Source organism: Sorex fumeus, unplaced genomic scaffold, assembly GCF_029834395.1.
Source record: "Sorex fumeus unplaced genomic scaffold, SorFum_2.1 ptg000207l, whole genome shotgun sequence".
In the NCBI taxonomy this organism is placed as follows: domain Eukaryota; kingdom Metazoa; phylum Chordata; class Mammalia; order Eulipotyphla; family Soricidae; genus Sorex; species Sorex fumeus.
The window spans coordinates 1,364,060-1,376,692 of record NW_026606264.1 but is presented as its reverse complement, the minus strand read 5'-3'; the positions used below and the strand labels follow the sequence as shown (position 1 = coordinate 1,376,692).

Sequence of the window (12,633 nt, the reverse complement as noted above, 5' to 3'; positions counted from 1 at the left end):
GAGCCTCTGCACCCCCCAGCCTCCAGGATACGGTGACCAGGCTGGTGGCAGCCAAATACAGGAGCCTGTGGCAGCTCTCGCTGGGCGTGAGGTTTCCATGCGCCGGGGACACCTCGGGGGGCCGGGACCCACAGTGTGACCTCGCGGCAGCCCAGAGGGTGAGTCGGGAGGCGGGCAGCATGCCGGGCAGGCCCTGGGCTCAAGGAGGGGGCGGGGACACGGCCTCCAGCCCGCCGCACTGCAGATCACACTCATTGCAGATGTTCGGCTCTTTATTAGCACAAGGACCACGGTGGTGGTGGCCGCGGCGGGCACCGCACTGCAGGCCGTCGGGGGTGCCACAGGCCCTGCCTGAACCACGCACTTCCCTCTGAGAGGAAGAGCAAAGCCGGCCAGTGGCACTGGGGAAGGCTAGGTGGCGCAGCACCCCCAGGCCCTGGCCGAGGACAAGCTGCCCCAGAGGGGTCCCCACAGCCCAGCGAAGAGGTGTCTGGGCTGACACCTGCACCTTCTAGAAAGCTCTGAGCAAACCCACTGGGGCCCATGTCTTCACTCACCAGGGCAACTCCAGGGCTGGCCGGTCCAGGGGAACCACAGGACCCCGAGGAGAAAGCCTGAGGCCGGCCCCCACCCGGAGGCTACAGCCTGGGGCAGAGGTGGCATGGGGGTCCAGGGAGGCGGAAGGTTCATGCATGACCTCGGAGGCCTCACCAGACCGAGGGTCCAGATGGAGACTGGGAACCCCCACACCCCCTCGGTGCACGTGCACTGATGTCAGTGGGAGGTGGCAGGAGAGGAAGGCACAGTCTTGCGCCCAGCAGAGGTACTCCTTGGGGCGCCCCCGCACCCCAGCACCCCCAAACTCCCTGAATTACATGGCTTAGGGGGCACTTCCAGCTGACCTGAAGACCTGATACAAAATTAAGAGCCAGGACAGGATGGCAGCCATCAGCACTGCCGGCCATGGCCCCTCACTGTCCCTCACCCCACCCTGGGCCTCGCCGGACCAAGGGGGACGCAGTCTTGTCTGAGCAGACTCTGGCTGGTCGCTGGGGCTGTGGACAGTTACCGCCACCGGGGCCTGGCTGCTGAGAGGACCAGGGCAAGGAGCAGGACCAGGAGGGTTGAGTGGGGCTGCGGGCGCCCCACGCCTGAGGTCTTCTGGCCTTCCTGCTCCGACAGGCCGGGCAGGGCGTGGGTCAGCGGCGTCCTGGAGCTGGAGCTCTTCCTGCCTCCCCTGCGTCCACACACGTCGTCTGGGCAGCCCTCACCGCTGCCTGAGCCACTGCCATCATCACCTGGGGGACAGGAGACGCCTGCAGTCCCTCCAGCCTCAGCACCCCCACTGGCCTGCTCCTGGATCTACCAGGGCAGAGGGATAGCGTGGCCAGATCTCTCAGCAGTGCAGGACAGGGCTGGGGTGTTCAGGCCCCGCAGCACTCCCCCCACCCCGCTTAGAACTGTGGGAGAGACCACCCTTGTGTGGGCCGGCTCCCTGGGGTAGACTGGTCCAGCCCACCCCTGTCCTGATGGCCCTGCCTCTAGACTGTAAGCTCTGCCCCGGCAGCCCAACCTCCAGGACAAAGCCTGCCCCGGCCCTGATAGCCCCACCTACATAGAATGCAAGCCCCGCCCCTAAGAGCCCCGCCTCCAGAATGTAAGCCCCGCCTGGTCCTGACAGCTCCACCTATAGAATGTAAGCTCCGCCCTGGCCCCCCCACACTAGCCCTGACAGCTCCACCTATAGACCGTAAGCCTCAGCCCTGAAGGCCCCACCTATAGACTGGAAGCCCTGCCCCTGATGGCCCCGCCCCCAAATGGAGGCCCCGCCCCGGGCCTTACAGCTCCACCTATAGACTGGAAGCCCCGCCCCTGATGGCCCCGCCCCCAAATGGAGGCCCCGCCCTGGGCCTTACAGCTTCACCTATAGACTGGAAGCCCCGCCCCTGATGGCCCCACCCCTAAATGGAAGCCCCGCCCTGGGCCTGACAGCTCCACCTAGATGGGAAGCTCCGCCCCTGATGGCCCCGCCCAGAACGGAAGTCCCCCCTCACCGAAAAGCTCCATCTAGACTGGGAGCCCCGCCCCTGATGGCCCCGTCCCGGGCCTCCCGGTTCTCACTGGTGTCCTGGAAGTCCACGTCATCACCGTTGTAGGCACTACGCAGCCGGTTGGTCATGATCTTCAGCTGCATGATCTGCTGACGGATGCTCATGTCCGGCTTGGTGATGTCCACCTCCACCTCCGGGTTGTTGATCTGGTTGGCCAGGCCATCGCCCATCACCTCCGGGAGGTACCTGGTGCGGGCAGGGCGGGCCGGGTCACCTCCACTGCCGCCGCCCGCCCCTGCCCACTCCCTGGCTGAGGCCAGCACCTACCGGCCCCGGGCCATGCCGTTCCAGCAGAGCTCGTCACTGGCGGCGCTCATGGCCAGCTTCTCGCTGCACAGCGTCCCCGGGAGGCCGACCCAGAAGTCCTGTGCGGTGCGCAGCTGGGTCTTGGCCTCGGACACCTGCGGGGCAGCCGTCAGAACACGGGGCGTCCGGCCCGCTGCCCACCCCGCAGCCAGCGTGGCCGGGACGGGGGCACTCACCAGCTTCTCCAGGGACCCCGTGGGGGGCTTCTCCGGGAGCACCAGCTTGTCTCCGCGCCAAGGCTCCTCGGGCGCAGGGCCCTGGGGGTTCACCCTGGGGTTTCCGCAGCCCTGGATGACCTAGGGGAGGCAGCAGGGTCCTGGGGGCCCGTCCCGAGCGCCCCGGAGCACCCGCCGCGCGCGCCCGCCCGCCCGCCGTACCTTGGCCATGAGCGCGTCCTGATTGTCCTGCAGGGCGTTGACGGCCTCTGCCAGCCACAGGTGCACGTTGCCCATGACGTTCTCCGCGCCCGAGGGGCCCCAGAACTTGTCGGTGACGAGCGCCACAGAGTCTGGGGGGAGAGGGGGAACCAGGTCTGCTCCAGCGCGCGGCAAGGGGGTGCAGGAGGGCCGTGGCCAGGCCGCCGTGGCCACGCCCACCCACTCTCGGGGAATTCCTCCGCCCTCGTGGGCTGCGCAGCTCACCCAGGAGGTTCCGCCACTCCGCGTCCAGGTCGGCCTGGTTGGCCAGGCAGCCCTTGAGCACGTTGCGGCAGTAGTCGGGACAGGGGTGGGCGCCGGACACCCCCAGGCAGGGCGCACAGTACATCAGCCTCATGACGGCCCTGGTGCACTCCGGGCCCAGGGGCACCTGCAGGGCGAGACGCGCTGAGTTCACGGTGCACCCCGACCCCTGGGCCCCGCCCTTCTGGGGACCCTCAACCTCAGCTGCTATGCCAGGGTGGTGGGGGTCCCGGCCTCCGCGGGGTGCCACGCGGGACCCACGGCGCACCTGAGCCACCTTGCGGACCACGTCCCCGGCCACGCCCAGGCCCTGCAGGAAGGCGCGCGCGGCCACGAGCGCCCGCGTGGCGCGCAGGCGCAGCTCCCGCGGCGCGTCCCCGAAGGGCCGCAGGGCCTCGGCCTGCTTGCCCAGGCAGTCCAGGTAGTCGTCGGGCAGCAGCAGGCGCGGCCGCAGCAGGCGCAGCAGGCGCTCGAGCAGGCGCGCCCAGAACTCGGCCAGCGTCTCCTCCAGGGGCAGCGCGGCCCCGCGGCAGTAGCGGCGCAGCTCGGCGAACAGGTCGGCGGCCGGCTCGGCCAGGGCGCGGGGCACGGCGGCGCGCAGGGTCCGCTCCGACTCGTTCAACAGGCGCTGGAAGTGGTCTGCGGGGCGGGAGGGGAGGCCTGGAGCGGGGGTCCCGCAGGGCACCCCGGGCCACCGCGTCCCGGGCTGTCGCTCCCAACGGGGTGAGCAGGGGCGGGGTGGGGGGGTGGCAAGGTGCCGCCTCCCCTCTCCCGCCCGACCTCAGGCCTTTACTCAGTTCAGAAGTGGCTCCCTGGGGGCCCACCGCAGGGACCCTCAGCCTCAGGCCATCCCAGGGCCCCTCCTGGCCCTGCCACAGGGGCGCACCTGCTCCTTCCTGCAGGCGGGGTGGGTGGCGGGGACCCCCACCCTGGGTGCCAGGACAGCGCGGGCTCCGCAGGGTGGGCACGGACGGTCACTCACCATCGAAGGTGTGCAGCTGCGTGGCCAGCATGCCCTGCAGGGCCTGGCCACTGTCCAGGAGCGCCTCCTCCAGCTCGGCGCGGCTGCGGTTGGCCAGTCTCTCCTCCATGGCCGCGCTGCAGCACGTGGAACCCTGCGGGCAGATCCGCAGGTGCTCCCCTGCGGGCGGACAGGGTGAGCGTGGAGATGGGTGCGGGGGGACGGGACAGGGTGAGCGTGGAGACCGGGTGTGGGGGGACGGACAGGGCGCGTGTGGAAGTGGGGGATCACACAGTGGGGACGGAACGGGTGTGAGCAGGGCTGGGACAGTGGGCCTGGGAGGACGCGGTGGCTAGGACAGGTGCTGGGGGGCAGGGGGGCGGGAACCTCAGGGTGGGCGTGGACCGCGTGAGGCCCAGTGTGGGTTCAGGCTGCTGGGAGGCGGGGGCAGGGTGACAGCTGAAGCCCCTCCACCCCAGTCTGGCTGAAAGCCCCAGGGGTCCATCGCAGCCTGCGCCTGGGACCCCGCCTCAGTGCTACCCCTGGCCCACGCAGACCCACCCCGTGAGGGATCGCGCGGGTCCTGCAGGCACCCCCAGGCCAACCGTGCCCGTGCTTTGGCCCTTCTGGGTGGGCGCGGGGGTCTCGGGGTGGGGCCCCTCCCCGGGGGTGTGGGGGCGCCCGCAGGCAGAGGGCTGGGAGCGACCCCTGGACGCCGTCACCCACGCAGACAGGACACACATCAGGGGCTCTGAACGGGGGTCCCCGCCCCCGCCACCCCCCTCCCGCAGCCCCTGCGCCCAGCCCGGCGACCTGCGCTGTTCCGGCGGCCCCAGCCCGCCCCCGGCCCTCCCTCCCTGGCGACTCACGGGAGTGAAGACACGGAGCCAGAGCCGGGGCGCCAGGGAGCCCGGGGGGCTGGCCGCGGCGGGCTCCCCTCCCCCAGGGCCCCCGCCCTCGCCCGCCGCCCACCCACCGACCCCCCCGCGCACGGGCAGACCCCCCACCCGGCTCGCGCGCGGACCCCCACCCGCGGGGCGCCGCATCCCGGGCGCCGCGGGCGGAACAAAGGGCAGCGGCGCCCCCGCCCGCCGCAGGTGCCGGCCCCCCGGGCGGCCCCGCGCCCCTCGCCGCGACCCCGGGGGCGGGGCGGGCGGCTGCGGCGGGCGCGGGGGGGCGGGGAAGGGGCTTGCCGCAGTGGGCGCGGCCGGCCGGGAGGCCCGGGGCGGCGGCGGGCGGGGGGCGCGGCCGGGCGCCGGGACGAGACGGTCGGCGGCGGGACGGGTCCGGGCGCGCGGAGGCTCCGGCGGCGGTGCTCGGGGTGCTGGGGGCCACGGGCCAGGCCGGCTGGCCGGGAGGAGCCCCGGAGCCCACGGCGCGGCGGCTGGACGCGAGGACGCTGCGGCCACCGCGGCCCGAGCCCCGCAGCCGCACTGGCGCGCAGAGCGCGGGCGGCGGCTCCCGCGCGGCTCCGGCCCCGCCCCCCGCCCGTGGCCCCGCCCCCGCCAGAGCCCCGCCCACCCGCCGCCTCCCCGCCCCGCCCCCGCGGAGGGAGAGCCCGAGCACCCCGAGGTGACGGGGCGGCTGCTCAACCCCCGGGCGTCCCCTCTTTAGCTACGACAGCCAGGTCCCCGCCACCGCCTGGACACTGAGGCCACCAGAAGACCACCCCTCTTCTTCCGCACCCGCCTCCACGCCCAACGAGATCCGGAGACCTATGACAGACCCCCCTGCCCCTGCCTGGCCTCGGGGCTGACCAGGACGAAGGTCCACAGCTCCCTGCAAGCTGCGGAGGCAGTGGCATTGCGGGGGAGGAGGGGTGGGTCCGCACGCCAGCTGCCCACCCTGCGAGGGTGGGCACAGGGTGTCCCAGCACCGCAGAGGGGACCTGGCCGCGCGGGTCCCCACAGACAGGCACGACACCCGGCACTGCTCGGGGGCGATGGGGGCTTGCTGCGTCCAGCCACGTGGGCGCCGGGTCCAGCAACACCGCGCACAGGGACTCACGGGGGCCCTCCCCGACCCATCGCCAGGCCTGCAGCTCCCGCCCCTCCGGGAAGCTCTGACCACCGTGCGGGATCCACCGCTGTCCCCCAAGCAGGGGGCGGCTCTGCCCTGCCCTCCCCAGGCACACCTGCACGCCACCGAGGACAGACAGCAGAGGGCACTCGAGGGGCAGCCGCCAGCGGCCAGCCCAGGCCCGCAGCCTCACACCAGGGAGCTCCAGTCACCGCGGGGGCAGCCACTCACCGCCCCCTTCGGGTTCCAGCCCAGGGGAATTCCAGGCGGGCTGCGGGGTGGCACTGGGCAGGAACGGACACGCTCGTGTAGGGGCAGGGCGGGTACACCCCCCTCCCCCGCGGCTGCTGACTCAGCACGGCTGCCGGAGGCAGCTGCACCTGGCCCAGGTGTGCTGAGCCTGAGCGCAGGCATCAGACAGGCAAGTGCAGCTGGACCCCGGGGAAGTGCCCGCCACGCTCCAGTTCAAGGCCAGCCCCAGAGTGGCCCCAGCAGAGGGGCGGGGGCACCAATCTGGGAAAGGGGCCCACATGCGCAGGTGGGGACGTGGCAGGGTGTGGATCAGCGAAGGGGGCGGGAAGGGGGTCAGGCTGGACTCAGGCCTGCTGGGCGAGGGGACCGGCCCAGTGCTGGCCAGCACCCACACAGCAGGCAGTGCCCGAGTCCCAGGGGTGAGGCGCGTCTGTTCAGCTCTGGCTGCAGAGAAAGCCACAGAGCAGCCCACAGGAGCTCATGGGACACAAGGGCCGGCCTGTGCTCTCACGCCTGGACAGCCTGTGCTCACACACACACACACACACGGACGGGTCTGTGCACGTGCACACACACATGCACAGACCGCCTGTACTCTCACACTCGGACAGGCCTGTGCACTTACTCTCTCTCTCTCTCTCTCTCTCTCTCACACACACACACACACACTCACACACACACCTGGACAGGCCTGTGTCACACACACGCACACACATGAGGGCCAGCCTGTACTCACACACCTCGACAGGCCTGTGCTCTCACACACGGACAGGCTTGTGCACTCTCTCTGGCACACACACACACACACACACACACACACACCTGGACAGGCCTGTGCTCACACACACACATGCTGACTGGCCTGTACTCACACACATGGACAGGCCTGTGCTCTCTCTCTCTCTCTCTCTCTCACACACACACACACACACACACACATCCACCCTTGGACAGGTCTGTGCTCACACACATGTGGACCGACCCTTGGCTCTCTTGGGTACTGCCCTGTGTCACGGGCACATGCATCAGCCTCGGTGTGATGAGCTAATAATCTTCTGCCGGGACCCCCGTGGGCCGTGGGGAGCAGCCCCGGAAGTAGGGTGACCCTCGCTGTGGGCTCAGGAAGCGGGGGCTGGGGGAGGGGAATGTGGGCTTCTCTGGAGCTGGAACCCCGTGACAGCCCCCCCGGGCGAGGGCAGCGGCCCCCAACAGACGGGCACCAGGATGTCCTGGGTGCAGGGGAAGAGGCTGTGGCCCCTCGACTATGGTCCCAGCCATCTCACGCCCACCCTCTGCGTCCCTCCCCATGGCTGAGGACAAAAGCCACGGCCAGCCCTGTGTCCAATGCACTGAGATGGCCCTGCGGTCGGGTCAGCAGGAGGCCTGAGTTGGACCAGAGACAGTGTGTGTGTGGGGGGTATGGGCAGAGAGGGGGCAGGGAGGGCGCCTGGCTCACTAAGGGGCGTGGCTGATACCCCCTGTTGCCCACAGCCCCTCCGGTGGTCAGTGAGTTGTCCCCACGTCACTCCACCGTCCCGTCTCTCCGAGCCACCTGGGGACTGGGGACTGAGCCAAGCGTGGCGGCGGCTGGCGTCACCCTCCCCAGGGCCCGCCGGCGGTCACAGCGGGTGGGGTGGCTCCCGGGGCCCGGGCCCAAGGGAGCAGGTGTGGGGAGGAGCTGAGACAAAGGGCCGGCCTGGACGTGGTGGGGGGGCACAGCCCCCTCTGTGGCAGACGCAGCCCAGGAGACCCCTGTCTGCCCCTGGCCCCCCACTCTCCGTCCTCGGGCCACCCCTGGCCCTCACTGACCAGCTGTGCGGGGTGCAGGTAACCCAGTGCACAGGACATGGGGCTGTCACTGGCGTGGGGCCGCCCGGCAGCAAGGGGCAACCCAGAGCAGGGCTTGGCCGTGACCTCAGGGCCCTCAGGCCCTCGCTGGCCCCTTCCTGCCTGCAGGGCACAATCCAAGGGCCATCCAGGAGAGCGCGGGCGGCCCCTGGGGCCAAGTGAGGGCAGGGGGCCAGGAGCAGCAGGGACACGGCCCCGTGGGGCTGCCCTGTCACCCGGCCAAGCCAGGAATCCAGGGAGCATTTAGCACAAATGAGCCTCTGCCTCATGGGGCCGGCCTGGCCACCCCGGGGCACAGTGCCCCTCAGGCTGACGGGTCACTGCATTTGCGGGAGGGGCTGCCCAGAGAGGGTCCCGCTGGGGGCGGGGCTGGGGCGGGCACCCCGGGGCTCAGAGGTGCCAGTCGGGCCCCCAACACACGTGCCAGGAAGGGGCAGCACCGGCAGGAGGCGGCTGCCTCCGCAGGAATCTGCCCGAGAGCCGGCGCCCCTGCCCGGGCCTGTCCCGACACAGCCAGGGACGGCGGCCAGGCGCGGGCTGGAGCCCGCAGGGACTGTGGCCTATGGCCACGACCCCGAAATGTGCCCGTGGCCCTCTGAGGGGGCTGACAGGACAAGTGGGTGCCGCCCGGGCCTGCCCCCCTGCCCCGATCAGCCTCTGCATGCCCGGGCTCTGTAGGGCCTGACCCGAGCCCCACGATGCCCACTCCTGCTGGCCTCTGCGCAGGGCATCCCAGGCAGGTCCCAGACATGCACGGCGCCACCGTGTGTCCCCAGAAGCGAGGGCGGTGGCTGTCCTGGGTCTCAGTTTACCCCCTGTGCCCTTCGAGGCGGGGCAGCGGGCAGAGGTGTGTCCGGTGCAAGCCCGTTGCATCAGGCCCTGCCCTGCTGGTTCCCCTGGGCACCCCGCGGGCACCCCCGCACATCCTGCCCTCATTGGGGCTGATGAAACACCAGGTCCTGCGGCTGCAGGGGCGGGGGCAGTGGCCTCCGGGAGGTCCCCTCACACAGGACGTCTGCCCACCCGCTGGCCGGACACGCAGGCCTGGAAGGGCATCACACTCCCGGGCTGGGCCGGTTCTGCGGCTGCAAGAGAGCGCCTGCAGCACCCAGGGCAGGGGCAGGGAGACTGGCCCAGACTGGACAGCCACTGGACGCCTGTGGGTGCAGGTGACCTGGCAGGTCGGTAGGGCTGCAGGCCATGACCACGCCCCCCACCTCCTGCCTGGCTAGTGATGGGGGACAGCCGGCGCCCGACTCAGTGACGCATCACCCCCGCGCGGCCTGGCCACTCTGATGCCCCTCAGATGCCACTGTCCACACAACAGCATAGGGCCACACACGGGGCGCAGGCGGACACCCCGCACCACCCGTGTCCACGAACCGCTGCCAACACCCCCGGCTCAGCCTCCCTGTCCCGTGGGTCCTACAGCCACGCGAGTCCCGTTCCCACCCCCACGAGGCGCAGAGGCCGCCCACGCGACACCAGCTGGGCAGGGGGAGGCCGGCGCGGGCACCAGGGGGCGCCCGGTGCGCGGGGGCACGAGCCGGCGGCAGGACAGGGCCGCGGCTGGCCACTGGCCCGGGAGGTGACCGTTTGCTCTGCCCCATGTGGTGCTGGCACAGCCCCGCGCGGCCTCGGAAGGCCCCGGAGGGGGGCGGGGGCGCGGCCCGGGACCCCCGAGGTAGCACCCCGGGGTGGATGCGGGTGCCGGGGACGCCTGGACACTCGGGGCGACCGGCCACTGTCCCTCCCCGCCGCATCCCTGCACGGCGGCCCCCTTCGGCTCGTGTGTCCGGCCCCGGTGCTGCCCAGACCGGCCCCTCGGGTCCCCGCTAACCTGGCCATAGGCTCCAAGCACGCGGGAAAGTTTGGGGGAGGGTCGGCGGGCAGGGGCCCGGGCGGGCAGAGCGGGCAGCAGCAGAGGGGTCCCCGGGGGCTTTCCGGGGGCGGCGTGGGGGCGCGCGGGCCACCCCGGCGCGGTCCCCACGTGGCTCCCGCGCGCGGGCGGCGCGAGGACGCGGCGGGGCCGGGCGGGGGTCCCGGGCCGGCACGCAGCCCCCTGCCGCCCCCTCCCCGGCGCCCCCGCACTCACCCGAGAGCTCGGCGGCGGGCACGTCGCTCAGGCTGAAGCCCTTGGCGCCGTAGACGTGCCGGACCTCGGCGCAGCTGCGGGCCCTGCCCGCCGGGTCCCCGCGCGCACAGGCGGCCAGCGCCCAGGCGCACAGCAGCCAGCGGGCCGGCGCGCCCAGCCCCATGGCCCGGCCCGGCCCGGCCCGGCCCGGCGGCACCGGGCGGTCCCGGGCGGCCCCGGCCCGCGGCGCGCGGCGGCGGCGGAACAAAAGGCGGCGGGGCGCGGGGCGCGGGACCGGGAGCGGGGCCGGGGCGCAGGTCGGGGCCGGGACCGGGACGCGGGGCGCAGGGTCGGGCCGCCGGGCCGGGGCAGAGCGCGGGAGCGGGAGCGGGATCGGGAGCGGGAGCGGGAGCGGGAGCCGGACCGGGAGCGGGACCAGGACCAGGGGCCCGGCCGCCGCTCGCAGGGGACGCCCGGAGCTGCCCGGCCGGCGCCTCCCCCGCCGCGGGAGGGGGCGCGGGGGGCGGGGAGAGGCGCGCGGGGCGCGGGGCGCGCGGGGCGGAGCGGAGGGCGCGGGGCGCGCGCGGGGCGCGGGGCCGGGGCGTCCGGAAGCGCGCGGGCGGCGTGCGGGGGCCCGGCGGGCGGGCGGGGACCCCCACGCCCTGCGCCCCGGGCGGCGGCACCACCTGTGGGGCGGGAGCGCGGCCGAGGCAGGGCTTCCCCCGCCGGACGTGACGTCAGGCGGCCGCGCGCCAATCGGGGGCGGCCCCGCCCCGGGCTCGGCATCCCTGCGCGCCCCCCGCCCCGCGCCCCCCGACCCCCGGCCCGCGCCCGCGCGCACCGGCCGGGGCTCGCCCACCTGCCGGGCTGGGGGCGGCTGCGCGCGGAGGCCCCCGCCCCGCCCTGCGCGGCACCTCTGGGTGCGCGGAGCCCCCCGGCCGGCGTGGGCCCCCGCACGTGCACCCGGAGGCCCCGTGACAAAGCGGGGGAGGGACGCGTCGAGGCTGGGGCGAGGCCTGCGCTGGGCAGCGGGCGCCGGGGGTGGCCGGTGCCGAGACCCCGGGGCGCCCGGCGGGACGGGAGTCCCACCCGGGAGCGGCCCCTGGTCCCGCCCGCCTGCCCGTCCGCGCTGGGAAGCCCCCTCTCCCCTGCGCCCCAGCCCGGCGACCCCCGCATCACTCTCTGCGCCTTCTCCACCTGCCCCCTCCCGTGTGTGGCCCCTGGTTCCGATACTGCAGGCGGGCCCCAGCACTGACCTTTGGCCTCAGGGTCCCCGCACTGGGAGATCCTGAGGGGCTCCGTTGGCGACCGAGTCCGCAGATACCTTTGTCCCGGGGGTCCCGCGCAGGGTTCAGCCTTGGGCTCTCCACCTGGCGGCCAGGCCACCTCCTGGAGCAGGACCCTCCCCGGCTGCCCCCTGGAGTTAGGGCTCCCTGCGTGCTGCTCCCCTGGAGAGGGCGGAGGGATGGTCCGGGGCCCTGGCTCGGGGTCTTGACCTGGTGCACAGACCCCGTTCCCCACCCCCAGCCTCCTGCACCCTCACCTTTAGGGAGGTGGCTGGGGCCCTCCGGGCTGCAGAGTCGCAGACCTCAGGGGGCTCTGCCGGCAGCTCTAGTGTGTTTGCGCCTGGGCTCGCCTCTCTGTCCACTCCCCCTGGAGACTCCCTCGACTCCGGGACCCTTGCTGGGCCCTAAGTGGCGCGCCCATACGTGGAGGCAGCGTGGCAACCAAGAGGGCACCCAGGCCCAGCCAGGCAGCATGTCCCACCACCCAGGACCGCCCAGGACGGCTTGCCTCCAGGGGCGGCTTGTTCCCTCCCCCAGCTAGGACACTGCTGCCAGGAGTGGAGGGGGCAGGGGGCAGGGGGAGGCAGGGATGGTGCAGGCCTCCAGCTGGTCTCCCTGCAGGTGGGAACATCTGTCTGCTCTGCTGGCTGGGGCGTGGTGACCCCTGGCATGGGGTCTGCGGGGATGCGGGCCCTGCCATGCGGGTCCTCGTGGGAGGAATACGGGGGTCCTGGGTTGCTCAGCTCAGCTGCTGGGTGGGGGCTTCAGGAGGAGGGAAACCGGGTGTGACTTGTGAGCTCAGGGTTCCTTGTGGCACCTGGGCAGTGGGAGCAGCTGAGGGCACCGGTCCAGGAGGCCGCAGCCCAGGGAGGCCGGGGCACCTGCGGCCAGAGGGGCTGTACCTGGAGCTGCCACCCTTTCAGGGTCCCCCGGTTGGGAGGCCACCCGTGGGGGCTGCCGGTCTCTTGGCTGTCCTGTCCCCAGGCCACGGGAGACGCTGGCCGCAGAGCCCCAGGAGTGCTCTGCCGGCCTGGGACAGACCCCCCAGTCCTCAGGTCCCCATCCTGTGTTCCACCCTCTGCCCCACCACTTCCTA

General features: G+C 72.9%; 1 protein-coding gene across 1 annotated transcript; it reads right to left on the bottom strand.

Annotated features, from left to right (window-relative positions):
- Positions 1-305: 305 nt before the first annotated feature.
- GPC1 (glypican 1) lies at positions 306-10,457 on the bottom strand. Its single transcript, XM_056108345.1, has 9 exons — positions 10,273-10,457; positions 4,080-4,238; positions 3,366-3,736; positions 3,059-3,224; positions 2,795-2,925; positions 2,594-2,713; positions 2,379-2,512; positions 2,122-2,297; positions 306-1,298 (listed from the first exon to the last, which is right to left on the bottom strand). The coding sequence occupies exons 1-9, from the start codon at positions 10,433-10,435 to the stop codon at positions 1,066-1,068; spliced, it is 1,653 nt and encodes a 550-aa protein (XP_055964320.1). The 5' UTR covers positions 10,436-10,457; the 3' UTR covers positions 306-1,065.
- Between the last annotated feature and the right edge of the window lie 2,176 nt (positions 10,458-12,633).